Consider the following 25,174-nt stretch of genomic DNA (forward strand, 5'->3'; position numbering starts at 1 on the left):
ATTGATGAAGATTCGCATTAGCACCCTGTAACTTGTGGCCCCTCCCTTAAATGGATGTAGTATGTAGATTGTCCCGGTGGGAGATGGTGCTCCCTGGATGGGCTGCTTGAATCGCCCTGCTTGAGGATGCAGTAAGACCTCCATGGAACATAGAGCAAGCGTTCAAAGATATTGGGGAGATTGTGGCTGTGTATACTACATGGAAGCAAAGGCATCGAGTCACTAGGGAAGCTTGGTAGTCGGAAAGGCTAATCTAATGGCTCTTTGGATTTGCTTTTCGGAAACTCGGTGTTTCATTCTTCTGCATGTTTGGGTATTACTGGATGGTTCCGTCGATCTGCAAGAATACTACGCAGGCAGTTTAACCCCCCCCCCGACTTGGCATGGTGGAGACGCCCTCCCCAGGATGGAAATTGACGATCTCTCAGTGGCTGAGAAAAATTACCGAGTACAGAAAGGGGTCCCCAGGTTACTTGATCGTCCTTAGTCTACCATTTTCGGACAGTTTAATGATCTCCTTGCATGCTGTCCCTCGTGTATCATCTAATAAACCTTTGGACGTTGAGCGAAACAAGAAAGGATCGTCCAGTTTTGGCCCCTTTTCCAGACTTGTGTGATGTTTGTCTGCCATCAAGAGCGGCGACGCAATCAATATACACTACAGCTGTCATCCGTTTTGGACAAGGAATTACCCTCCGCCTCTCTCTTCCTTTCCGACAGCTCATCCTATTCCGGCAGCGAGGCAACTTGTCACGTTTTCCCAGTCACTCCTTTGTCCAATCTGCTGTTTTTTTGTAATTCGTTAATGAGTGGTCTCTATTCATCATGAGACTTACATATTCTTCGTACCTTCTTTGGGTGCCGGTGACCCTCGCAGCGAAGCAGTTAGGGTGAGCACAAGTTTTTCACCTTGGGGGATTCTCCAAGTTGGTCAGCAGCACCAAGTAAGGCTGACTTTGCTGTACAACAGGGGTGATTTTGACTTCAACTATCCTCGCAACCCAGATCAGACTCGCTATGAAGCTCTGGGACCCCAACTCACCGCTGCTCCGCCGCCCGACAAGGAGTACGAGTACATTGTCGTCGGGTCCGGCCCGGGTGGCTCTCCTGTCGCCGCCCGCTTGGCGATGGCCGGACACAGCGTGCTTCTGATTGATGCAGGCGGCGATCATGGAGAACTGCGAGAAGTCCAGGTTCCCGCCATGAGCATCTGGTCTTCGGAGCGAACTGAGCTCAGCTGGGGCTACTACACACACCATTACGAGGATGAGCAAATGACCAAGCGAGACAGGAAGCTCACATACCGCACCAAGGAGGGCGACCTCTACAGTGGCACCAACCCACCCGAGGGAGCCAAGGTCCTCGGCAACTACTACCCTCGTGTTGGTGGTCTTGGTGGTGAGTACCAGTCTACACTCCTGGACCTCTCTTTCGAGGGATGCGGGAGACATGCTAAGATACACGACCGTTCACAGGCTGTGCTGAGCACAATGCTATGCTCGCCATCTATCCGCACAAGCGCGACTGGAACTACATCAAAGAGCTGACTGGTGACGAGAGCTGGGATGCCGAAAACATGAGAAAATACTTCACCAAGATCGAGAAGAACCAGGCGCCTTTCCCCAGCGACTTGCTCGCTCATGGCTACAGCGGATGGTTGAAGACCGCATTGACGCCGTTAATCCTGATTGCCCAAGACCTCAAGCTTCTTTCGGTTATCTTGGGAGGCTCGGCCGCAGCTGGAATCAAGGTGGATGGCCTACTCACCAAGGTCAACAAGCTTGTGACGGGTCTGCCGGTTCTTGGTGGATTGCTCGATAAAGTAAGAGAATCGGAGCTTGATACCAAGCTGCCAGGACTGACATGAACTGCAGGTTCTCCCTCTCGACTATCTTACTGGCTTGGTTGACGGCCTGACCACTGTGAGTACCCCTTGTCTCAATCTCAGAGCAACATAATATTCTGTGCCGCCACTGACACGGTAGCAGCTCCTTTTGCACGACATCAACAACAACTCTCCCGACCGAGACAGCACCCCCATGCTGACGCAGATCCCTCTCTCCATGGGTGCGCCGGAATACAAGAGATCTTCGCCCCGTGATCTTGTGTACTCCGTCGCCACAGCCAAGAACCCTGACGGTTCGAAGAAGTACAAGCTCGACATCGCCCTCAACACGCTCGTGACCAAAGTCCAATTCAACACTTCTGGCGAAAAGCCTCAGGCCACGGGTGTGGAATACCTTTTTGGCGAGAGCCTCTATAGAGCGGACCCTCGAGCCAGCGATTCCCAGGACGGTGGTGTTGCTGGGTCGGTCTCAGCTACTCGCGAGGTAAGTCATCCAGGGAATGTTTTGCTAAGGCTTCGTTCACTTGTCCCGGAGCGACCGGGAACACGCATGAGGTTAACCAAAGCCGTCCATCACAGGTCATCATTTCTGCCGGTACTTTCAACACCCCTCAGATTCTCAAACTGTCTGGTGTCGGGCCGAAGGACGAGCTGGAAAAGTTCGACATTCCTGTCGTGAAGGATATTCCCGGAGTCGGCACCAACCTCCAAGGTGAGTTCACAGCTTTTCACATACACTACTGTACCTGCGATGTTACACCCTCAGATTCTAACGGAAGACGCATGATTTGTAGACCGATACGAACTTGGTGTCACAGCAAGGACCGAGGAAGGCTTTGGCCTCGTCGAGGACTGCACTTTTCTCGCTGAGGGAGACCCATGCTATGAGCGATGGGTGAACGGCGTGGGCCCGCTCAAGGGCGCCTACACAACCGGAGGCATCGCGCTGGGCATGTTCATGCTGACATCGCAGGCCGAGGGGGAGCACGACGTGTGGGTGGGCGGGATCCCGGCCAACTTCCAAGGCTACTATCCCGGATACTCGCAGAACGTGTTGACGGCAACGTCCAAGAACCACTGGACGTGGCTGGTCCTCAAGGCGCACACGCGCAACAACGCCGGGACCGTCAACCTCACAAGCACCAACCCCCGCGACACGCCAAAGATCACCTTCCACAACTTTTACGAGGGCGCGTCCCAGGCCGACGCCGACAAGGACATCCAGGCCATGATCGAGGGCATGCGATTCGGTATGAAGGCCATCGAAGACATCCCGCCCATCGCCGGCGAGTTCGAGCGCGTCTGGCCGCCCGCGGAGATCAGCTCGGACGAGGACTTGAAGCAGTGGATCCAGGAAGAGTCGTGGGGCCACCACGCGTCCTCGTCATGCCCCATCGGCTCCGACAACGACCCCATGGCGGTCTTGGACAGCTCTTTCCGCGTCCGCGGTGTTGACGGCCTGCGCGTCGTGGACATGTCGGCTTTCCCGAAGATCATGGGCGTGTTCCCCGTTGTCTCGCTCTACATGGCGGCGGAGAAGGCGGCCGACGCCATCCTAGAGGATGCAGGCAAATAAACTAGGGGCTCTATATCATGTAAATGTTAAGATATTGCACACCAATCAAGTAGCTATTTCGTTAGCCCATCTAGCTCTCCACTTCAGGAACATCTCTTGTAGCCTGCAGTATCTTCTGGTTTTCTGCAAACTTCAAACTGCCGGCTGGTTTTTCTGTTTCTGTTTCTGTTTTCTTTTCTTTTTTTTTGAAAGATGAGAAGCAGGCTAGTCGCTGTTCTCCGCAGCGTCTTCCCCACTTGTCTGCGGACTTTGAACTGCAGCCTTTGTTTCTTGTCCTTTCAGAAAGAGAAGCAGGCAATTCGTACTCCGCAGTGTCTTCCCCGCTTCTCTGCGGACTTCAGACGGTTGATTTTGCACTAAGAGAACAATCCGCAAGAACCAGGTGGATCTTGACATCAGAGGCTTAGGTACCACATAGTACCGCCCATTGTTAGACCAGCAGAGGCCTATAAAGGTAAAATAAACCACACATTCTCATCATATTCCCAATCAACGTGAGATATCTCTGTCAACACATCGCACAAGAAGTTCGTTACACACCTTTGCGAGCCGCATTCAGCATCTCCAACACACTTTGCAAAATGAAAGTCGCCATTGTCGGTGCAACCGGGGAGACCGGGAGCTCCATCGTCAATGGCTTACTCGCATCCACAGACACCAAATTCGTATGCGATACCCCTAGCCTCCCTTTCAAAAAAAAAAAAACCCCAACTGGTCTATTCATCTGTCACAGAGCCTGACACGTGGAAACAGGACATCACTGCTTTGGTCAGGCCAACTTCGCTCAAAAAGCCAGAGGTGTTGGACCTGGAAAAAAGGGGCGTCAAGATTGCGGCGGCCGACCTTTGTGGGCCCGAGGACGAAATTACAAACCAGCTCATCGGAATCGATGTGGTCATTTCAACCATCCTTGCGAGCGAGGTGAAGTACGAAATACCCCTTGCCAACGCGGCGAAGAAGGCCGGCGTCAAGCGGTTCGTGCCGTGCTTCTTCGGACCGGTGATGCCCGCCAGAGGCATGTTGTGGTTCCGCGATCACGTATGCTTCCCTGAAAATCCTTTCCAGTCTCATTGGAAAATGAAACTTGTTTTGACGAGGACGACCTAACGCTTCTGACACAGAAAGAAGACACGCTGAACCATATTCAAACGATCTATTTACCATACACCGTCATTGACGTCGGTTGGTGGTACCAGATCAGCCTGCCACGCGTTCCGTCAGGTCGCCTTGACTCCGTCGCAGGCGTCACAGGCAACCGCATTGCAGGGGATGGAAGCACGGTCTGCGGTAGGACAGACTTGAGAGATGTCGGCAACTACGTCGCCCGCATTATTGCGGACGTTCGCACTCTGAACCAAAAAGTCTTTGCGTATACCGACTTGAGAACACACAACGAAGTTTACGACTTAGTTGAGAAGCTGAGTGGTGAAAAGATTGAGAAGGAATATGTAAGTCCTACCACTATGGCGCCGACACCCCTACCTTCTTATCCGAAGACAATAAGGAAAAAGTGTCCCTAGGAATTACATACCCCTTTGGCAACGTGTTGGTTGATTATCTGGCTTACCTCTTGTGTAGCTCTCTTCAGAACAGATCGAGGCTGAGATCGCCAACAAGGACAATATCGACAAACTATCTGTGTTGCAATTCCAGAAGTCGTGGGATCTGAGGGGGGACAACACCCCTGAGTACGCGCGCTACCTAGGCTACCAACTCGCAAAGGACCTGTATCCTGACTTTAAGGGTGTTTCGTTTGAAGAATACTGTAAAGAAGCGTTGGAAGGTCGGTTGAAGCCGCTATATGAGAGGCGGCGTAAGGCTACTGCTGCTGCCTAGTAGTTAGAGGCTGTCGAAGGTCAGTCATGCTTCATTCTCTATTTCCTACACGTAGAGTGTCACAAACCCTAAGTTAAGTGTAAGCAGCAGTTATCAGTTGTTAATGGCGTAGATCTATCTGTCTACAGAGTACTTAGTCTTATGTTTAGCAAAGTTTCCTTAAGGTTTAGCTATTGGGAGATTCGCTTAATTCCACCTGTCATTTGCTTATAATTTACCTTGTTGTTCTGCGTGTTTCATTCTTGCTTCCTTGAATATAGTTATTGCGCAAGCTTGCAGCTTACGATAGGTCTTTAGCCTAATGGTCAAACAGTGCTCTTTTTGGGCTCAATACAACGATGATGGCGAGGGAGGGAAGTTGCTGTTGGCCTTGGCCCACACGACACGCAGAACACACACAGTTGAGCCAGCTCTCTACCGAACCTAGGCCTATCTGACAAATTCTGATAGGTAAACTTGCAAAACAGGAAGTGGACAAGGTATTTCAGGCATTGGCAGAGGGCAAGAAGGGGGCTGGCGCGTAGTGGTCACGGCACGGCGCAAGAAAGAGGCGTGACGCCCACAGAGACGCGGTTAATGACCGTACTTGGGGCTTCGTGGCATGCCGGCCTGGTATCCGGACGCTCAAGATGAAACGACTCGTACCATATCCCAGTTGCCAGTTGCGATACCTGAGCCACGTCAGCTGTGTCGAGTTGAGTGATAAACTTCCAGTTTCGGAAATAGCCTCGTGGTTTCCTGGCAGGTAGATCTCTTGCAAGCCTGATTCCAAACTCGGCCTTGACCCAAATCCCGGCTCCGTTATTGGGGTCCAGTGTGGCGCAGAGAGCAGGGGAGCGCATCAGACTGTCGTTGGGTCGTTGGTTGCATCCCCTTGACTTGACAGTGTTGTTTCCATCTTCCCTGCAGCGCATCGGAGAACGTTCCGCTTCCATCAGTGGACCCAGACGCGGGGACGACCAACCGCTATATGTGGAATAGAGGCCGGATATTGTGGCCGGGGGCTGGCGGCGATTCCGGGCGGCGGCTAAGCACATCATATCCCCCCCAGATTGGATTGCTTCAAGGGGCGGCCGGGGCAGAATCCGACCCGTTTCGTAACCATTCCCTCGGGTCGGGCGGAGTAAAGATAAGCTGCGTTGATCTGAAATTGCCCAATGGGATTCGTTTGCTTGCATGCGGTCCTTGAAGTAGAGCCCCCCCCCTACCCTAGGCAAATCTGCTACCAACAAAGCCTCTCCTGCATTTGCAATCGCCATTAGGGGATTCAGCCAAAACGTGCTCAACTTGTGTTCATTCAGACCACCAGCTGGGGTATAAATAGTATCAAAGTTGTGGTATAAATGGAGTTTTTGCAGTATCAACTTCAACGTCCAGTCGAAAGCACACAGTCCACATCATTTCCATCTCTTTCCCGCTCATCACATTTCACGGTCCCGAAATCTCAACACTTTGCTTTTGGCTTCCCTCGCTGCTCTCTTCCTCTTCTATTTCTTTTGGTTGCTTGACATTACTTCTGTATCCCAAACTGCTTGTTTTATTTCCTTCCGACTTCGGCCGTGCCGGCGTAGCTTCGACACAATCATGACACTGCCATCCGCAACTTCACCCAGGGCATTCGGTTCTGAGCGGCAGATACCTCGCCTCAGTACGCCACAGCGCCCTAGAAGTTATCTCGGGTCACAGAACGGCGATTCGCAGGCCGCTGAGTCTGCAACTTACTCTCCGCGTTCCGACAAAGAGGACAACGCGCTGGGCGAAGAGCGGCATGACGTTCTTCCAGACAACCCCTTTGACAGCGAGAGCAGCAGGATCCTGTTCGACGCCATCGACCGGCTGCAGTCGTGCGGCGTGGGCCAGGAATTGGCGATTCCTCAGGTACCTTACCATGACCAATGCATTGATGAATGATCCTTTACAAAACCTTTTCGCTGTGCAAGAGCTGACCCAAACACCACAAACACCAGCTGGTCATAGTCGGAGGCCAGTCCGCCGGCAAGTCCTCGCTGCTCCAGAGCCTGACTGACATCCCGTTCCCCGTCGGCAAGGGATGCTGCACCCGCTTCGCCACGCGCATCGTGTCGCGCAGGACGGCGCCCGGCAGTATGAACGCCGTCAAAATCACCATCGTCGACCCCGAAGTGACAGACATTTTTGGGTATCCACCTGATGACGCCTACAGAAGGTACAGTTATGTCAGTGATCGTCTGGGAGCCGAGGAATTCGGCGAGATGATGGAAAATGTACGCAATCTCTCTTCTGTCGGAACACTGTTTTCGTCGTTCGTACCATGCCGTTTCTGACTGTGCGTCAAGATATCAGCATCGTACATGGGCATCAAACCCGGTCAAGGGTCTCACACGAAAAACTTCGCCACCCAGGTTCTTCGCATCGAGCTCTCGGGCCCGTCCCGGTCACACTTTAGCATCCTCGATGTGCCGGGTATCATTGCGTACCCTCGCCACGTCAACGAGTACGAGTTGCATGGTGTCAAGAAGATGGTGGAAGAATACATGAAGGAACCAGCAAACATTGTCATGTTAGTAGAGGAAGCAATCCCGCCCTGTTTGGTCCCCTCACGAGAACTGACCAACCCCAGCTGTGTGGCCGCTGCTACCGCAGATCTGGAAACACAGGAGATCTTCAACATGGCTGCCAATCTTGTTGACAAGAAACGCCTTGTCGGTGTCTTTACCAAGTGTGACAGATTGGAGTCCCCAACTGAGGTTCGTTCTTGTTGACCCAGACCGTGATGGCTGGGAGATGAGCTGACCATTAATAGGTGGTCGAAATCGCAAGCGAGGGCGGTGAAGACTCGGAAAAGTCCATGCAAGGCGGCTGGTTTGTAGTGCGGAATCGTTCTGAGCTTGATGACGACGATTTCGATGTCAAAGAAGCTGAACGCAAGCTCTTCGATCAACCGCCGTGGAACAAGATACGGAGGGAACGTAGGGGTTCTAGCGCGCTCCAGGAACATCTCGGCAACCTACTCTGCGCCCAGATCCGCGGTAACTTCCCCGTCATCCAGGAGTCTGTCCGGAGCCTGCTCTCGGACGCCGAAAGCTCCCGAAGGGCCCTCGGCGATCCGCGCCCCAGCCACAGTCTCCGCCAGCAGTACATCAGGGACGTTGTTGAGAGATACCACGCCACTGCGGTCAAGACGCTCAAGAGCCCGGGTTCCTTGTCTGACGAGGCGCTCCGTGTGCGCGGGCTGGTGCGGGAGGCGAACGAGCTCTTCACGGCAGAGATGCACAACCGCGGCCACACCCATCTCTTCGAGGACCCCGACGCCGATCCGATGACGCAGCTCGCCGACGCCGTGGAATTTTACGCGGCGAGGATTGCCGGAAAGACAACGGGTACCAAACACGAGCGCGACGTCACATCTCCCCCCTTGACGCCGCCAGAGAAAAACCGAGCGGCCACGCAGTTCCCCACTTCGCAAAAGTCACCCATAAAGCCGCTCGTCGAGGAGATCGGCGAACAGCTCCGCATCTGGCAGACAACGGAGCTACCGGGGCTGGTGAACACGGAGGTGATCCAGGTTCTGTACAGGAAGCAGTCGGAGAACTGGCAGCGGATCGCTGAGTACCACATCGACTGCATAGCCAATGACATCGAGACGGCTTCCAACTGGATCCTCGAGGACGCCTGCTCGCCCGCCTGCTGCTCCAGCATCCTCTACCAAGAGCTCTCCCGCGTCCTCACCCAGCTCCAGCAGCAGGCGAAGAAGAAAGCCGTAGACGAACTCAAGGAGTACTGCCGCCGGGAGCGGGCGTCGCACCTCCAGACCACCGATGTGAGATTCGAGAAGAGGCTTCAGGCGCTACGGACTGTCCGGCTCCTGAACAGTCTCGGTTCTATCCCGCCGTTTACGCCTGGCAACAACAACCTGAATATCGACCATGCCAAGCGCTTGTTCCGCCATTTCCACCATTCCAGCGAGAACAACATGATCTACGATGTGCACGACGTCGTAAAGGTTTACTACCAGGTACGTGTCCCTGTTCCCAAGTTCTTCCCGCTCTTCATCGCGTCGTTACTGACCGACCTACCACGTTTCCAGCTGTCCCTGGAGGCCTTCATTCGATACATCACGAACGACATCGTCGAAGACTTTATCTCGTACTCTGAGGGACCATTGATGGGCTTGTCGACCGACTGGGTATTGAAGCTCAGCGAGGAGGACGTCGAGAAATTGGCACGCGAGGACGAAGAGACTATGCACAAGCGTGCGCACTATGACCGCATCGTTGAGAAGCTAAAGACCGCCCACGAGATCGCTGAGAATGCTAGAATCCAGACCAGAAGTGTCGGGCATGTGTCGGGCGTTTCTGCTGCCTAGCAGCAGGGATATCTGTAAATCATGTATGGGGATCTGGTAATTAACTATGCGCTCTATCTGTGTGTGCGTGCAGCTGAATCTCCACTTGAGTTAGGCCTTAGCTAGCCTAAGGTATCTAGAAGAAAACATAAGTAATAGCATCTATTGATGAACTTCTCTTTCGTAGTCTCATCACTTCTGAACGATTTTGCAAGCTCCAAAACACAACAAGGGATGAGAGTTACTTTTACAGACGCGTTTCCGCTTTGTGTCTCGCCAGTCGTGCGTGGCTGAGAGTCGTCCTCTTTACTGAACGTGTGCTTGCTTGGAGCGATGAAACACAAGACAAATAGCAGCAACCGGCCGGGTTGTCGTTTAAAAATTGTGGCGCTGCCGGCAAAGTCCACGACAGGGGGAAGCCAAGAAGCCAAGAAGCCCCACGGCAGAAGAGCACACATGGCCATTTCATTTGCGTTTACCAGAAGCAGAGTATGAACGGTTTGATGGAAATTAATTTGGATTTTTGCGACAGAAACGGCATTTTGTTTGGCACAAGGGCAACTATGTTTACGTCATTGGATCACACAAGCGAAGCAGGTCTTTGGAGACTTTCCCTACAGGTCGACCACAAAAGACGCAGACTATCTTCATCAGCAAACCACCAAACAACTTAACGTCAAGCACCCACATTTGGCCCCCCACATTTGGCCCCCCCAAAAATGCCTCACCACTACCACTAGCCTCCTGTTTTCTCTAACTTTATTACATTACAACATTTACAGTTCTTAACTAAATAGCTTTATCTTTTCTATATACCCTTTTCTAGTCCTTATAGGCTAATACACTAAGTATAAGGTTAACTAGGCCTTAGATGCTGTTGCTAATAGCTAGTCTATCTATAAGGCATCCTCTAAATAGGGGATCCTAAGATTAACACTTTGTTATTAACTCTAAGGCACCTAAGCAAGGGCAGCTGCATTTTCTAACCTTTAGAGGCTTTCCCCTGATTAGGAGGCTAAGCTAGCTGAATAGGTGCGAATCCAGCATGCCCTTAGGCTTGCTCCAACCTATCAGCAGGTGAAGGTATTTGCAGAAAGGATCCTTTATACTATAGGGGATATAGATCCTCTAGGAAAGCAATAGATCTAAGGCTTTAAAAGAAGAAACCTATCAATCAAGGTCTAGAGAAGTTGCCCTATAGACTCTAGATGTATTAATAGAGCATCTACTAAGGTTATTAGGGACTAGTTTAAACTCCTTGCTATACTAGAGATTAAGGGCATTAAACCAGCCAACAGATATAACATAGATGAGACTGGTATCCTTAAGGGCTAGGGATCTAATAGGCTGGTGCTAGGGATGGCTGAGATGAAGTCTGTCTGCAAGAAACAGCCTGGATTAAGGGCATAAGTGTCTATTATTAAGTGCATCTCTGCTATAGGCTATGCCCTAAATCCCCTTATTATATATAAGGGTAAGACAGTCTAGCAGCAGTAGTTTCCTTTAGATCTTAGCCCTTATAAAGGATAGCAGTTCACTGCAACAGAAAATAGATAGACTACAGACAACACTGCAGTTAAATAGCTGCAGAAGGTCTTTATCCCTTAGACTATCCCTTAGACTGCCTCCTAGGGTAAGGAGGCTAGACTGCTAGTTGTTAATAGCTATAGGAGTTACATAACAACAGAATTTATGTAAACATATTATATTAATAACGTCTATCTCTTATTCCTACTACTACATACCTCCTATGTCTTTTAGCTACTTAACTAGTTAGTCTTTAGCCCTATAAAGGCAGCCTATAGGAAGGAGCTTAAATACCTTAGTTAGTAGAATAATTCTACTATTGTAGGTAAAAAGAACTTTATAGGCTGTTATTAGAAGGCTTATCTAGCAGGCTTAACAATAGATAACATTAAAAGTAGTTAGAAATATACTAGCCTATAGCCTGTCTCTATAGCTAAGCCCCTTATAAGCCCTTTAATGCTCCTATTAACACTAGGGCCATTAGATTAGGCCTGCAAAGGGCAGTCTAGAAGTAAAGAAGCTAAAGGATAGGCATCTGCATTATCTGCAGTAGCATAGTTAACGCTAAGGAAGATAAAGGATCTAGCTAGCTAACTAAAGCTATTTATAGAGCTAGATAATAATGCCTCTACTTAACGCCTTCTGTTTATAAAGGTAAAAAAAGGCTTTAGTAAGCAGGCATATAAGCTAGCTACTGCCTAGCATAAGCTAAAGCTTCTGCAGGCAAAGGTTATAAGCACTGCAGTTAGGAAAAGAAAGGCAGTCTAGCTAGATCCAAACACTAAGTTTGCTAACATTAAGGACATCCAGAAGGCTTAAGTTAAGGCTAGCGAAAAAGAGGATATTACAGATGGATCTAGCAAGTCTGATATACCTAGTAAAGCTAAAAGCTGTATTGTAGTAGCATCTAGGCCTAGTTAGTAATTAATTAAACATACTGATGTTGGTGGGAATGCCCTTGTTTTTGGGGGGGCCAAATGTGGGGGGGGGCCAAATGTGGGTGCTTGACGTTATATTATAATTTTATTACCTAAGAGACGGAGAATTGGCTTAACTCAGTAGTTGTGATACAAAAAGGTTGATTCTAGTACCCTAGCGTGCTGAGACTACCTGCAGTAAGATCGGTTTGCTGTTCACAGCTTGGCAAACCCCTCTTCAACCTTAGCCCAGACCGAGGGCAGCAGAAGTCCACTAAGCCAATAATTATCGCCATGGTCCTTCCCCAGCACGCCAACCCAGCTCATCCTTACTGGACTTCCTGATACCACATCTACGAAGTGAGTTGTAATAGTCCCAGGAGGGTTGCCTGATCTTCTCAAGGCCGTTTTTGCTGTATGCACAACGGCAGGGCTAAAGTCAGCCGCCCTGAAGAGTTTTGCCTGGCTCCAGTTTGTGAATGTCAACAGTACAGCATCAGGGTCGGTACAAAGAAGCATTCTTGGGTTGCCGCCTGATTTGCAATCCTTCAGCTGTTCGTGTAAAAAGGCTAGGACCTGGCCTTCTGTTGACTGCGCCATCAGGTGACGCCGGTTTTCCAGCGCAATCTGCCCAAGCTGCCCCCTTGCACAATCAGCTGACAGAAGTGTATGGGCTGCCACCACCATATTTTGTATGAAAACGCCTGGTGCGTCGAGCGACGAAAGACGGGTGCGTGCGTTGAGAGCGTGAACCAGGGTCATGGGCCGCGGCCGCGGAAGTGATGAAGCCACTGCGCGCGCTAACCATGCAGCAAGTATATCTCCATCGCTAACAAAGGGCGGTTTGCCGTATCCCAAACGTAGATCCATCTGAGCCTGTCGTCGCAGCTCTGTAAGAGCACTCTGAGGGACGAGGATGGTTTGCGTTACAAGAGCTGGGTTCCATATTTTGTCCCACACCAATCGGAGCACAAACTTGACAAGGCTAAAACCACGTAGCACCTTGTTCCTTAGTTTGAACTCCCCCTTGTTGTAGCCACTAATAGCTGCAGCCATCGCATCTTTGTAGGCCCCTATGACAGGTTGTACATCCGATTCTCGGCCACCTAGGACTAAAGACCACGCGCGGAGAAGTGCTTCCTGGCCCATGACGTCCATCAGCGTATGAGGCCAAGAGAGTGCGACAAGTGTTGCGTCTTGGAATGAAGTGATGCGTAACGACAGCTGGGGAATGTCTTTATAGAGATAGTCATTCAACGTGGCTGGCGTAGGGGCTGCAAAAGACTTGTAACACGGAGCCCCAGGCTGAATGGAGGCGTTTTTCGTGACTTTAGGAAGTGTCCTTGCGATGGGATGGTCTGTTTTTTCCATTTAGTTAAGCTTCTTCTACTTCTACTAGAAATGAAATACAGCAAACAAAACACAGATCTAGTTATGGAAGGAAGCAACTCATTGTGGTGAAAATGAATAGGTCAAACTGGTAACAGCTGCTTAGGAATACATCTTGTTTATGAGGCGATATAGCACTATGATACAAGTGAAACTCTCCTGCCATTAGATTGACGTACCTTTCATATCCATATCTAAGCTTTCGTGGCTGTAGGCTATGGCGGGACGTTCTGCTGTAAAGGCCTGTGGAACCTGGACCTCTAGTCGGCCGTCTTCCTTGTATACAGGTTAGCTGTTGTAAATTACGGGCAACGGCAGGAAACTCAAACAAATAGCTACCTTCAGCCTGAGACGCCCCCCAATCTTTCTCCAGTCACCTAGCTCAAGGAGCCGGGCTAACGATCTATGTAGCCTTCCAGCATCGAGTACATCGTCAAACACCAGTATCCAATTAAGAAAAATCTCCCGATGCATCTTAGTGTCATCTAGCACGTGGAGGGGGTAAACATGGTCGTCATCAACTCTTGGTGCAGTTCTCGCTGGAGGTACTCCAAGCAGGCGCCGTACAGCTTCCATTTTGTCGGTGTCGTTAGGCAAGGTAGGAATGAAGGCGAATCCGTGGGTTACATGCCAGATTTTATATTTCTAGGACGCCCCACTACCCGTGTCACGTCTCTGCTGACTTGAACTTCGGCTAGGTTCCAACTGGGAAACTAAACAATGTGACAAGGTGGTAAATCAAACCCCTGTGACATTGGTGGGCTAGCGTGAACTTTCAGTGACTCGTGTTCCCGATCAGTATTACAACTGTCATGCTAGTTCTGTAACACCAGCTCCAACAGCTGCACGCCTAAAAGATGTATTTTAGACGCTGAAACCAAGGGGGCATGCAAACTTTAGCAAAACACATGCAACGAGTGAGCCAGACAGACAAGATGACCACGATAAGTCAATCACACTATTTGCTATTCGTCAATGTCTGAAGTTGCCGTCTAGGTTTTGCCTCATTTTGTCTACAACTTGATATCAAGTAGTACATCGTGCCCGGCCACTGGTCTGAGGATCCCTCCAGTCGGTGCTTTCTCATCAATGACCGGCATTTCAGAACCCGGGGACAGATCAACTTCAAACCGGAAAAGTAAAAGTGCAGCAAGCATGTATACCTCGCGACGAGCCAAGAACCGTCCAGGACAGTGGCCGTTTCCGCCTCCAAAGGGTCGAAAGTTTTCTGCTTTTGAGAGGAGCTTGTTGTTGAGAAACCGAGTCGCCATGAACTGACCAGTGGACGCTCCAAAGGCCATGTCGTCCAGGTGCATCTGTCGGTAAGGCATGAGCAATTTGTGGCCCGGATACACCGTCTTACGCCCAATCTTTGTCTCTTGAACAACTTGTCGAATGCCTGTTGGATCGCTGCACAGGCGGAGAGTCTCTTCGTATACAGATCCCAAAAGGTGACACTCGTTGAGGAGATAGTGTATGTCAATCTCGATCTGTTGGTCATGGCGTTGGACGGCAGGCAGCATCTCCTCTTCCAAATCCGCCCGCAGCTTCTTGTCGAAAATGACATGAGCTAGAAGCCAGAAGCAGCTCTTGAATGCGTTGGCGTTGATAACCTCGTGGTAGAGAAAGTACTGGGCCGCGATTTGGGCATTGTCCGTTATTCCCATGGCGTGGTAATCCTGCTCCAGGCTCTTTACCAGCCAAGAAGCATCGCTCCTCTCTGCTTTGGGAGATCTCAACCATTTCTCAAGTGCTATGAGATTCTTTTGACGGCAACTGTTGGCATCTTTCTTGGACTTATCCCTCTTCCAGTATGCCGCATCAAAGGCCAGGTAGTTGTCGACAAAGTCCGGTGCGATATGAACGAGACTATCTCCCCAGAAAGCCCGGGTTGAAGCATCGACCAGAACATGAGAACATAATTTCCAGAGTGACACGGCCTTTTCTCCTGTTCGCACAAGTGGCAACAGCCTAGCGTCGTTCAAAAGCGATGATTGCATGGACTGATCGATGTTTCGAAGTATCCTGGTTGACAAGGCTTCGCCTTTATCGCTGGTTGGATGCATCTGGGACCGAAAGATATCGTGCTGGCGGTCCATCCAATTCCTGTTATTGTATTTTTGCCGGGGTTCGAACAGAGCATCAAGCGACTCTTTTGCCATACCGAACTCCCCCAAGATAAGACGGATGATAGGATCGAATGTGAGACTCTTTGTCTCCTTTAAGATTGCGGTTACATCGGCCGGGGATGTCGCAATGTACAGCTCATCACCCATGACGGTGATGGAGAAAATCGAGCTGTCTTTGCGGCGAGATCTGTAGCTCGGGTTAGCAGCTGCTCTGTCCGCGATCACGTTACCAGTGCTACATACACTGTCTTTGAGTACAGCCCGTGGGAACTCTTCATCATAGCGAAAAGATTGCCAACATCTGAATTGGGTTATTAGGTTTGAAGACAGTTTCAATACTAATGAGAGCACCTACATGGGATGAAATACTGAGCTGGCCGGGGTAATTCTGGGTATATAGCAGGTTTGATTATGAAACGCCACAGCCACCAACAACTCCATACTGACAGAACAAAAGCTGTCGTGTAGGAAAACGCGATTACCTGGTTTGAAGATCTTTTATAAAAAGTTGTCAGCGTCAGAAGTAAGTCGCCGGCGCATGTTGCTGTGTGGCGGTGGATGAACTCAAAACACATTGCTAAGGGGCTCGTACTGCCGCCCACGAAAGTCATGAGGATGGCAACAGACAGGGACGGAGTCGAGGGTGGGAGAGCTACCACTTAAGTACTCCATCAGGGGCCCTAATGAGTACGTGTATGACTCGTGTGACCATATCAGTGACAATTTGCTTAGTTATCGGGTTTTGGAAGCAAAAGACCGATCATCGACATGTTGAGACCTCTCAGCTCTGCAAGCCGTCAAGTATTTTGTAAACAATGTTTCCCTCAATATGCCCAATGTTATCTTAAAATTCCCAGTATGTTTTCCACTGCAAGTCACGAAGACTTTGTAAATAATTTTGCAAGGTGAACGAAGAGCAGGAATCAAAAAGATCATAAGGCTAATCTAACCTTTCTCGTGCACTACTGCTGCATCATCTAACCGGCAAGGTATTCAAGCGTCTTCTAACTGAAATCTACCTCTACCTCTAGAATGACTCTAATTACTTCTTAATATCCATTGCGACCGAGAGACACAAGTCGTTCATGCTCTGATCTTTCAAAATGCTGAAGACGGCGACCTGCGCGCCAAATGTTTTCAAGAACCAATATCTCACTTCCACGGCGATGAGTGAATCGACTCCCATTTTGAAGACGGGCATGCTCGGGTCCAGATCTGTTTCGTTGAGTGACAGCGATTTCGCCAACTTCGTTATCAGCGCTTTGGCGATGATGTCCCCAGCCAGGTCAGCCGACTCGGCGCTCTTGACTTCGGCCAAATAATCAACCTCGGTCCCCGATGACCCGCCAACTTTGCCCTCCTCTGCTTCGTACTGGGCTCCCAGACGGTGTAGATTGCGAAACAGAGGCTTCGTCATCCAGCCCAAGACACTCTCGTGTCCCTTTTCCCAGAGGGTCTTTGGACTGTCTGCGATGTGTACCACCTGCGCGAACGAAGGACTGGAGTTGTCATAGCTCGGGTCGCAGAGAGCGTCAAGCAAGCCCAGGAGTTGGTCTTGGGTGACTCCGGAGAATCCTGCGCGAAGTGTAGACTGAACGAAGAAGTAATTCGAGTTGGCCGAACCGGTCTCGAGAATCAAGCCGAGATTCACAGACACGGCGCGTTGCCTACGTTGAGAAACAAGATGGCGCGCCAAGCCATCCTGATAGGTGTTGCCAGCAGCATAATTGCTCTGGCCACGGTTCCCCATGACACCCGCAAACGAAGATAACATGATGTAGAAGTCGAGGTCGGGTGGTAGTATCTCACCAAGATTGCGCGAGCCCCAGTATTTGGATTCGAGAGGCTCGTTCCAAACACTGGCCGTCATGTTTTCCAGCAGCTCGTCGTGAAGCACCATGGCACCTTGAATGCAGCCCCTGATGGGAGGGAAATCCCGGGGTGTCTGGAGGAGAATTGCCTCTAAAGTCTGACGATTGGAAATGTCGCAAGCAGGGGCGAGTACCCGAGCGCCGTGGCTCTCAACCTCGTCCATGAACTTTTGAGCGTCTGAATTTCCATGGGCCCCCGATCGTGACAAAAGCAGGAAGTACCTCGCCCCTCGGCCGATCATCCAGCGCACGATTGCCTTGGGCAGACCACCGAGACCACCGGCCAGGACATAGGTTGCGTCCGAGTGGAATTGGTAACTCGGCTTCAAGGCGGGAAGAAACTCAATCTGGGCAGGCTGAGACCAGTCGATGACTGTCTTGCCGGTGTTTCTACCGCTTTGAAGGTATCGCATCGCCTCTTCAAACTGAGTGGCCGAGTAGACATGGAGAGGTCTGGGTTCGTGGACGTCTTCGGGATGCTCAGTCCACAAGGCCATGACGTCTGTCATAACCTGCTTCATCAGCTCGCGGGAGTTTTCCACCACCACGATGAGGTCCACCGCCGAGAACGTCACGTTGCGATCGAACGAGGCCATGCTCAGCCCTGTGTCCTGCAGAATGTCGGCTTTCCCGATTTCAACGAAGCGGCCAAAGACCTTGATACACCTCCAGCTCTGCTGAAGAAGCTCGCCGCCAAGCGAGTTGAGAACCACATCGACGCCGCGACCGTTGGTGGCACACATGATGTCGTCGTAGAAGGATGCGTCGCGGCTGCTGAAGATGTTCTCTGGTGGGATACCGTACTCGTTGACGAGCAGATCGCGCTTGGTTTGGCTGCCGGCAGTGACATAGATTGTGGCGCCTCTCTGCTTGGCAATCATGACGGCGGCCTGACCAACACCGCCCGCCCCCGCGTGTATCAAGATGCTCTCCCCGGGGCGGAGACGCGCGACGTAATCGATCGAGTACAGCGCAGTGCAGTACACCACGGGGATGGACGCAGCCACGGTGAAGGGCATCGTGTCCGGCATGGGGTGAGTCTGGAGCTCGGACACGCGGACGAAGGTGCTGAAAGCCCCGGTGACAGAGACAAACATGACGCGGTCCCCGACTTTCGTGTGCTGGCACTTGGGCCCAACACGCGAAATGATGCCAGCACCATCGTACCCGAACCCGTTGCCTGGGATCTGTCCCAAAGCAATCATGACGTCTTTGAAGTTGATGCTGGAAGACATGACTTGAATCTCGACTTCGTCCTCCGTAAGCGGCTTCTCGGCGTCGGGTATCTCTTTGAACCGGAGAGTATCAAGAAGCCCAGGATTGTTGATCGAGAGCCGGATGCGACGATCCGCTTCGGGGCCGATGAAGCAGGGCTGAGGCCCGGGCTTGAGGATTCGTCTCGCCACGGAATCGTTGAGAGAGCCGTTTGGAACCACCCTGGGAATATGCCAGACGCCATGATATTCGGCCAGCTCCGACTCATGCCAGCCATCGTTGTCACCTTCCTGTTGTTCCTGCACTTTGCTGAGGATCTTTGCGAGTAGTGCGGAGCCTCGGCGAGGGTTCTTGACTGATTCTGAGGCCAAGCTGGCAATGAGGACGCCCTGCTCGCCCCGTTCAGAACAAATCGTACGCCCAAACCCGGTTGAAAGCTCGGCGTCAGGGTTGAGTGTATCCGGACCGCCTCCAGTTGTCACCCAAAGCAGACTTTTGGCCCGCAGAGCGAGCGACTTGATGACTTCGATTTGAGTCTCGTCCACCTTTCTCAAAACGCTCTTGTCCAACTCCAAGAGACATACGACAGTAGCACCAGTGACATCCGTCGTTGCTGCCTGACTTGGAGAGAGAGCCGAGACTGTAGCAGTAGAAGATCCAGACCCCAACACATCGTCTTCCAAAGCCTGACAAAGATTGCGCTGTAAGCATGATGTCTCGTCGTATACAACAAAACACATAGGCGTCGGGCGCGAAGAGGGAAACACATCTGGAGCCGGCTCAACCGCGGTGGCTACAATGGTGGTCAGACGGTGATACGGGAGCTCTTCGTGATCTCTCCACTGCATATCAACTCCGGAGAAGCCGCAGTCAATCATGACCTCGTTCCATTGCGCCTCGGTCAACAAGGGGCCCTGGTTGGGGTAGACACAAGTCGTCCCTCGCTCGGTCCGCAGCCACCATCCGGGCAGCAAGCCGAAGATTAGGCCTTCTCGGATGCTCTCCGGGTTGCAAATCTCAACCATGATGAGTTTGCCTCCGGGTTTCAAGAGGCTACGGGCTGCGCGAAGGGACTGGTGCATGTCGCTGGTGGCGTGGAGTACGTTGCCTGCAATGACGATGTCATATCTGCCTTCTTCGAAGCCTTGAGACACTGGATCTTGCTCAACATCGAGCTTCTTGAACGTCATGACGCTAGAGTACTTCGCAAAGCGTTCTCTGGCATTCTCGAAAAACCCAGTTGAGACATCCGTGTACACATACTCGGAAAGACTGCGGGAGAATGGAATGTCAGCCAAACATCTCTGGGGAACCATCGTAGACTTTCATGCCCAAAACAAAACATACCGTTTGAGTTCCCTCCCGCTACCTTGGTCATATACAAGGTACGGCAAAACGCCAGCGGCGGAACTTCCAGTGCCCGCACCGATTTCAAGGATCTTGAGGTAAGGGTTCGCATGCGCGAGAATTTCAATGTAAGCGCCGACGCGATGCGCATGGATCTTGAACATCTCGGCCGAATAGTAATCTGCAATGGTGGAGAGGGTCAGGGTCAGAGTGTGAGTGGCCGCGGACTCGTCTGGAGAGCAACTCACCATCAACAAGACGGTTTTCGAACAAGACTTCCATGACGTTCGCTTTCCCAGTGAGGATGTCGTACAAGTTCTCGCCGACTTTATGAACCAGACGAGTGGTAGGCTCCGTCGGCTCGGGGGACGCAGCCAAGGCCTTTCCATCCAAGTCATGTCTTCCCCTGGAAGCGGGAACGTACTTTTCTCGTTGCGATCTGGCGCGCTGCATCCACTTGATGTACAAGTCACGGTAGTCCCCATACTGCGGCATGCCTTCGGCTTCAAGCTGATCAAGCACTTGCTCAACGTAAAAGATGGACAATGCGTCGGCGCGGTCCATGAGATCTTTGTCCGGCAGCTCAAAGCGCCGGAATGTGTGATTCATGAGATAGTTGTGTGTCGTTGTCGAACTGGCCATGAGCGACAGATCCGCACGGAAATCCAGCGAGTAGCAAGCAGCGTCCGCTTCTTGCGTCTCGCCGGCATCGTCCAGGCTCGTGATGGCGGTGCCTCGCTCACCGCGGATCACCACCACTGGCTCGTTGGTCCCGTCCAGCACCGCGACGGTGTCGAACTCGCTCTCTCGGAAGCCGCGCATCGTCTGTGTCGATGCTGCGTGCATCAGAGGGTTTCCGGGCAGGTCGAAGAGCTTGTTGCTGATCCACATCTCCTGGCAATGCGTGAACATCATCGTGGGGATCGGCCGGAGTCCGCCGGCCGAGAGCGCCGCCATTTGCAGATGGCACAACGCATCTAGAGTTGTGGGGTGAATGACGCAAGGGTCTTCTTCAGCGTAAACCATTCTTTCTGCGTAATCACGCAGTTTCAAGCTGGCGGCTGCGTGTCCGTCTCTGTCGTAGACAATGTCGTGCAGTCGGGCAAAGAAAGGTCCGTATCCGAGCCCGAGTTGACGCATGTTTCCATACATCTGGTCGGGATATGTCTTGAACCTGCAGGCATCGACAATCTCGTTGTACTGTCTCTTTATGGTAGCATGTTGTCGCTGCTCGCGGCTGATGGCGCCTGGAATACCGGAGTCGTCATACTCAACCTGGATGCTGCCATGTGCCGCCTCAAGCCACTCGTGCCCGCTCCCCTCGGTGAAGACTCGCCAGTCGTACCACTTCGACAGGGTACTGTTGTTGATGTCCTTACGGGGACGCATATGCAGCTGGGCTTCGACACCTCGCTCAGAGGTGTCAACACTGACAGCGCGGAGAAAACGCGTTTTGACAACCCGGTAATTCTTGATCTGGAATTCGGGACTGGTCATTTGTCTCGCGCCTTCGACGGCCATGACGATCATACCAGACCCGGGGTACACAGCTGAGCCGTTGATTGCGTGATCCAGGATCCACGGGTTCTCGTCGTAGCGGATAATGTGTCGCCAGCTCGCTTCGTTGGAATTCCAATCACGAGCTCGGAGGCCGAGAAGCGCGTGGCGCCGATGTTGACGGTGCGCAAATCTTTCAGAAAGCCTACTCTCCTCCCAATAGAGCTTGCTGTGGTTGAAGGGATATGCGGGGAGGTCGACGAGTTGCTCGGGTATTTCTTCCTCCGATTTGGGCGACGACACTGTTTTTGAAAGATCGACATCCAGACCTGTACACCACAAACGTGCTATGCCGCCAAGGGTAGCAACTGTGTCGTCAAGCTTCGGGTCGAGCAAGGTCGTGTAAAACCACCTGTCTTTGCCACCCAGTAGCGGCGTGAGAGTGTCTTGAACAGGACGGCGAAGAGCGCCTTGAGGCCCGATTTCAAGGAGAACCTGAAGTCCTCGTCGCGACTGCAGGTTAAAGTGCTGGACATCTGCTGCCAACGCATCCGAGAACCGTACAGTTCCCGTGAGATTCGAAACCCAGTATGCAGGATTGCGAAGCTCGTGAAGGGAAGCGATCTGAGAGCCAGTGACAGAGGAGAACATGGTAGGGCCGCCGCCGCGTGTGGTCTCTGCCTGCCCTTTGATCGGCATGTCCTGGAGAAGCGCGAGATATTCGTTCGAGACCTGCAGCATCTGCTTGGAGTGGTATGCAACGCCAACGTTGAGCCTGCGCACGAACTTCTTGTCGCAATCCAGTCGATCCCAGAGCTTGTCGAGGCCGCCGGTGGTGCCCGAGAGCGTCACGTTCACGGGGCTGTTGACGCAGGCGATCTCAACGTGGTCTTCCAGACCTTCTTCCGTGATCATAACCTTAGCTTCCTGCTCACTGAGTCCCGCAGACATCATGTTTCCGGTGCTATCGGGAGATGCTGCGAGCTTTTCTGAGACCAAGCCTCGGAAGAAGGCTATGCGCCAGGCTTCCTCACGGGTGAGGGCACCGGCACAGTATGCAGCGGCGATTTCGCCGCTTGAGTGGCCACAAACTCCAGCAGCTTGGACCCCCCAGCTACGAAGTAAGTCAACTAAGGCCACCTGCATGATCGTGCAAAGAGGCTGAGCAAGTGCTGGGCTTGATATTCTGCTTGCTTCGGCTAGGGACTTTGACAGCTCAGTTAGGACGCTCCATTGGTTGCCAAGCTTCGACGAGAGGTAGTTGTCCGCATCAACGACGCTCTCTTTGAAGGATTCGTAACGAAGAAGATCGAGACCCATACGAGGCCAGGCGGCACCTTGTCCGGTAAAGACGAAGTGAAGGACGGGATTATTGTGAGAGGCTCGCACCGCCGGAGACGTGAAGTCTGCCAGAGTCTCGAGGTCGTCGCTGGAATTCATGACAACAAACGAGCGCCAAGGAAGATGAGTTCTATGACGCGATAGTGTGTGGAGAATATCAAGTAAGTCGTGCTTGACGTCCTTGAAATGCGATGACAGGGTAGTCGCTAGTCGAGATGGGCCGTCTTCGTCTGCTGAGCTCAGGGGGATGATTCCTATCGTCTCTGTACGAGTACCTAAGTCCAGGTTCTCAAGCCTGGAGGAAAAACTTCTAATTAGACCAAGGTTGCTGCCACTGAGACGAGAAACATCTGCTGACGACGAAGCCGACGACCTTGGTGTGTCCAATGAGCTGTTGGTGGAGGCAACTGGGAGCCGAGAAGACGACATGTCGACAGACTTGTGGTGTCCTTGGAGACCGTGGATACGCAAGTAATTACCAGCGTCCTCCAGAATAACGTGTCCATTGGAACCGCCGTATCCGAAAGAGCTGACGGATGCCCTACGCAGGCCAGCGTTTGGCCAAGAGACGGCATTGGTTGGAAAGCTGAGTCGCAACTCTTCCTCGCTGATGGCGGGGTTGACTTTCTCAAAGTTGCAGATTGGGGGGATAATTCCATTCTCCAGGACGAGAACAGTCTTGATGATGCCGGCGAGGCCACTGGCACCTTCGAGGTGCCCGATGTTGCTCTTGACCGAGCCAATATGCAAAGGCGTTCTTCTCGATTTGCGGAAGACTTCTCCGATAGCTCTGGCTTCGATCGGGTCTCCGACAGCCGTCCCTGTGCCGTGAGCCTCGACGTACTCGGTCGTCGAGAAACCCAGTCCTGCTTGCTCATACGTCTTACGGATAAGAGCGATCTGGGCCTCTAGACTGGGCTGGGTGATGCTTGGTGTTTTCCCGTCTTGATTCACACCCGTGGCTCTGACAACGGCGCGAATGACGTTGCCGTCACGGATGGCATGGCTCAATTTCTTCACCGCGACACAGCCGAAACCTTCACCCCGTGCGTAGCCGTTGGCCTTGTGATCGAAGCTGTAACAGCGGCCGTCTGGTGACAAAAACCCGGCGTCATCCAGAGGAATCGTGAGCGATTCAGGTGTCAGGTACGTGTTGCCGCCGCAGACAAGTGAGAGGTCGCTTTCGCCACTGCGCACACTTTGACAGGCCAGGTGGAAGGCCGATAAACCTGCCGAGCAGGCAGTATCGACAGTGATTGAAGGACCTCTCAGATCAAAGGCATGAGATATGCGGTTGGCCAGCATGCTGTGAGGAAACGCGTTAACAGAAATCGTTCCACACAGGGTACTACAACTAAGCAGGAGACACAAGTTTTCCTAACCTGCTGCCGCTGCCTGTGGCATGGTAACGGGACATTGATTCGACGTCCCGCGCAATGAAAGCATCGTAGTCGCGCCCAAAGCAGGCCACAAAAACAGATGTGTTGGAGCCGGTAATATTGGGGATTGAAATGCCTGCGTTCTCGAGACAGTGATATGCACCCTCCAGCAGACCACGTTGTTGCGGATCCAGGACTGAAGCCTCTGCCGGCGACATGTTGAAGAACGGGGCGTCAAATGCGCGAGGGTCTTCTTTCATGAAATGAGCGTCACGGACACGCAGCTGAGGGGGGCAGTCAGCACGAAACACCGTTGCTCGCTCGCATCAAGACGCGGAATGCCTACACTGTCCAACCTGTTGGGGTCTGGGTGATAGAAGGCTGTGATAAAAAAGACATTGTATCAGCATGCTACTGAGCACCAACCCTTTCGGTCCTTTGTCAACAAAACAACGCCGGCCTGTCATTTACCGTCAACATTGAATCTGTCTTCTGGGACCTTTGAGGCTGCTGATCTCCCCTCTCGCAGCATCTCCCAGAACTCTTCTGGTGACGTTGCATCTTGCGGAAACTTGACGCTCAAACCGATAATCGCGAGAGGTTCCATGACTGCGTATAAGGGACGTGATCAAGACAGATAGGTTAACCTCGCACGGCTGCCGTCAGCCAGTGATGGATGAGAAAAATGTAAAATAGTGTTCTTGATACTTGCTGACAAGAACAAATTGTACGAGACGCGCTGAACTATCAGACTAGAAAATGTCTAGGATAACTACACTATCGATAGGGTGTATCAAGCACCCACCCCCAGAAAAGTAAACGAAGCTGCCTGTACTTAGAGACCCATCATTTTGAGACGCTTATTTGTGCCAGATCACCAAGACATTCGTCATTTGCGATTCGTGTATCTCCGCCGGCCGACCAGCCGGACGCAGCTCTGCGGCACTACAACGCTGCATCACAAGCAACAAGCCAGCTTT

At 51.9% G+C, this 25,174-nt stretch overlaps 6 protein-coding genes across 6 annotated transcripts; 3 read left to right on the forward strand and 3 right to left on the reverse strand.

The window, feature by feature from the left end:
- The first annotated feature begins 702 nt into the window (after positions 1 to 702).
- Positions 703 to 3,487, forward strand: CDEST_13000 (Putative glucose-methanol-choline oxidoreductase, FAD/NAD(P)-binding domain superfamily). Its single transcript, XM_062929156.1, has 7 exons — positions 703 to 890; positions 971 to 1,398; positions 1,476 to 1,822; positions 1,875 to 1,922; positions 1,989 to 2,330; positions 2,426 to 2,558; positions 2,641 to 3,487. The coding sequence occupies exons 1-7, from the start codon at positions 826 to 828 to the stop codon at positions 3,420 to 3,422; spliced, it is 2,145 nt and encodes a 714-aa protein (XP_062785207.1). The 5' UTR covers positions 703 to 825; the 3' UTR covers positions 3,423 to 3,487.
- Positions 3,488 to 4,003: 516 nt separating this feature from the next.
- On the forward strand, positions 4,004 to 5,258 carry CDEST_13001 (Putative NmrA-like domain, NAD(P)-binding domain superfamily; the record flags this gene model as incomplete). The annotated part of the gene is made up of 4 exons (XM_062929157.1): positions 4,004 to 4,087; positions 4,176 to 4,460; positions 4,544 to 4,870; positions 5,001 to 5,258. 4 exons carry the CDS (start codon positions 4,004 to 4,006, stop codon positions 5,256 to 5,258), a joined length of 954 nt encoding a protein of 317 aa, XP_062785208.1.
- A 1,364-nt stretch (positions 5,259 to 6,622) lies between these two features.
- CDEST_13002 (Putative dynamin stalk domain, dynamin, GTPase domain, GTPase effector domain-containing protein) lies at positions 6,623 to 9,811 on the forward strand. Its single transcript, XM_062929158.1, has 6 exons — positions 6,623 to 7,136; positions 7,226 to 7,501; positions 7,574 to 7,797; positions 7,858 to 7,984; positions 8,041 to 9,252; positions 9,325 to 9,811. Exons 1-6 carry the CDS (start codon positions 6,843 to 6,845, stop codon positions 9,601 to 9,603), a joined length of 2,412 nt encoding a protein of 803 aa, XP_062785209.1. The 5' UTR covers positions 6,623 to 6,842; the 3' UTR covers positions 9,604 to 9,811.
- A 2,431-nt stretch (positions 9,812 to 12,242) lies between these two features.
- Positions 12,243 to 13,991, reverse strand: CDEST_13003 (Putative chloramphenicol acetyltransferase-like domain superfamily; the record flags this gene model as incomplete). Its single annotated transcript, XM_062929159.1, has 3 exons — positions 12,243 to 13,384; positions 13,595 to 13,691; positions 13,722 to 13,991. 3 exons carry the CDS (start codon positions 13,989 to 13,991, stop codon positions 12,243 to 12,245), a joined length of 1,509 nt encoding a protein of 502 aa, XP_062785210.1.
- A 437-nt stretch (positions 13,992 to 14,428) lies between these two features.
- Positions 14,429 to 15,985, reverse strand: CDEST_13004 (Putative cytochrome P450; the record flags this gene model as incomplete). Its single annotated transcript, XM_062929160.1, has 2 exons — positions 14,429 to 15,845; positions 15,900 to 15,985. 2 exons carry the CDS (start codon positions 15,983 to 15,985, stop codon positions 14,429 to 14,431), a joined length of 1,503 nt encoding a protein of 500 aa, XP_062785211.1.
- Positions 15,986 to 16,586: 601 nt separating this feature from the next.
- CDEST_13005 (Putative Acyl transferase domain superfamily, GroES-like superfamily, alcohol dehydrogenase) lies at positions 16,587 to 24,801 on the reverse strand (the record flags this gene model as incomplete). The annotated part of the gene is made up of 6 exons (XM_062929161.1): positions 16,587 to 19,902; positions 19,978 to 20,158; positions 20,226 to 24,121; positions 24,198 to 24,478; positions 24,541 to 24,575; positions 24,666 to 24,801. 6 exons carry the CDS (start codon positions 24,799 to 24,801, stop codon positions 16,587 to 16,589), a joined length of 7,845 nt encoding a protein of 2,614 aa, XP_062785212.1.
- Positions 24,802 to 25,174: the final 373 nt, after the last annotated feature.

This window comes from Colletotrichum destructivum, chromosome 8, assembly GCF_034447905.1.
Source record: "Colletotrichum destructivum chromosome 8, complete sequence".
In the NCBI taxonomy this organism is placed as follows: domain Eukaryota; kingdom Fungi; phylum Ascomycota; class Sordariomycetes; order Glomerellales; family Glomerellaceae; genus Colletotrichum; species Colletotrichum destructivum.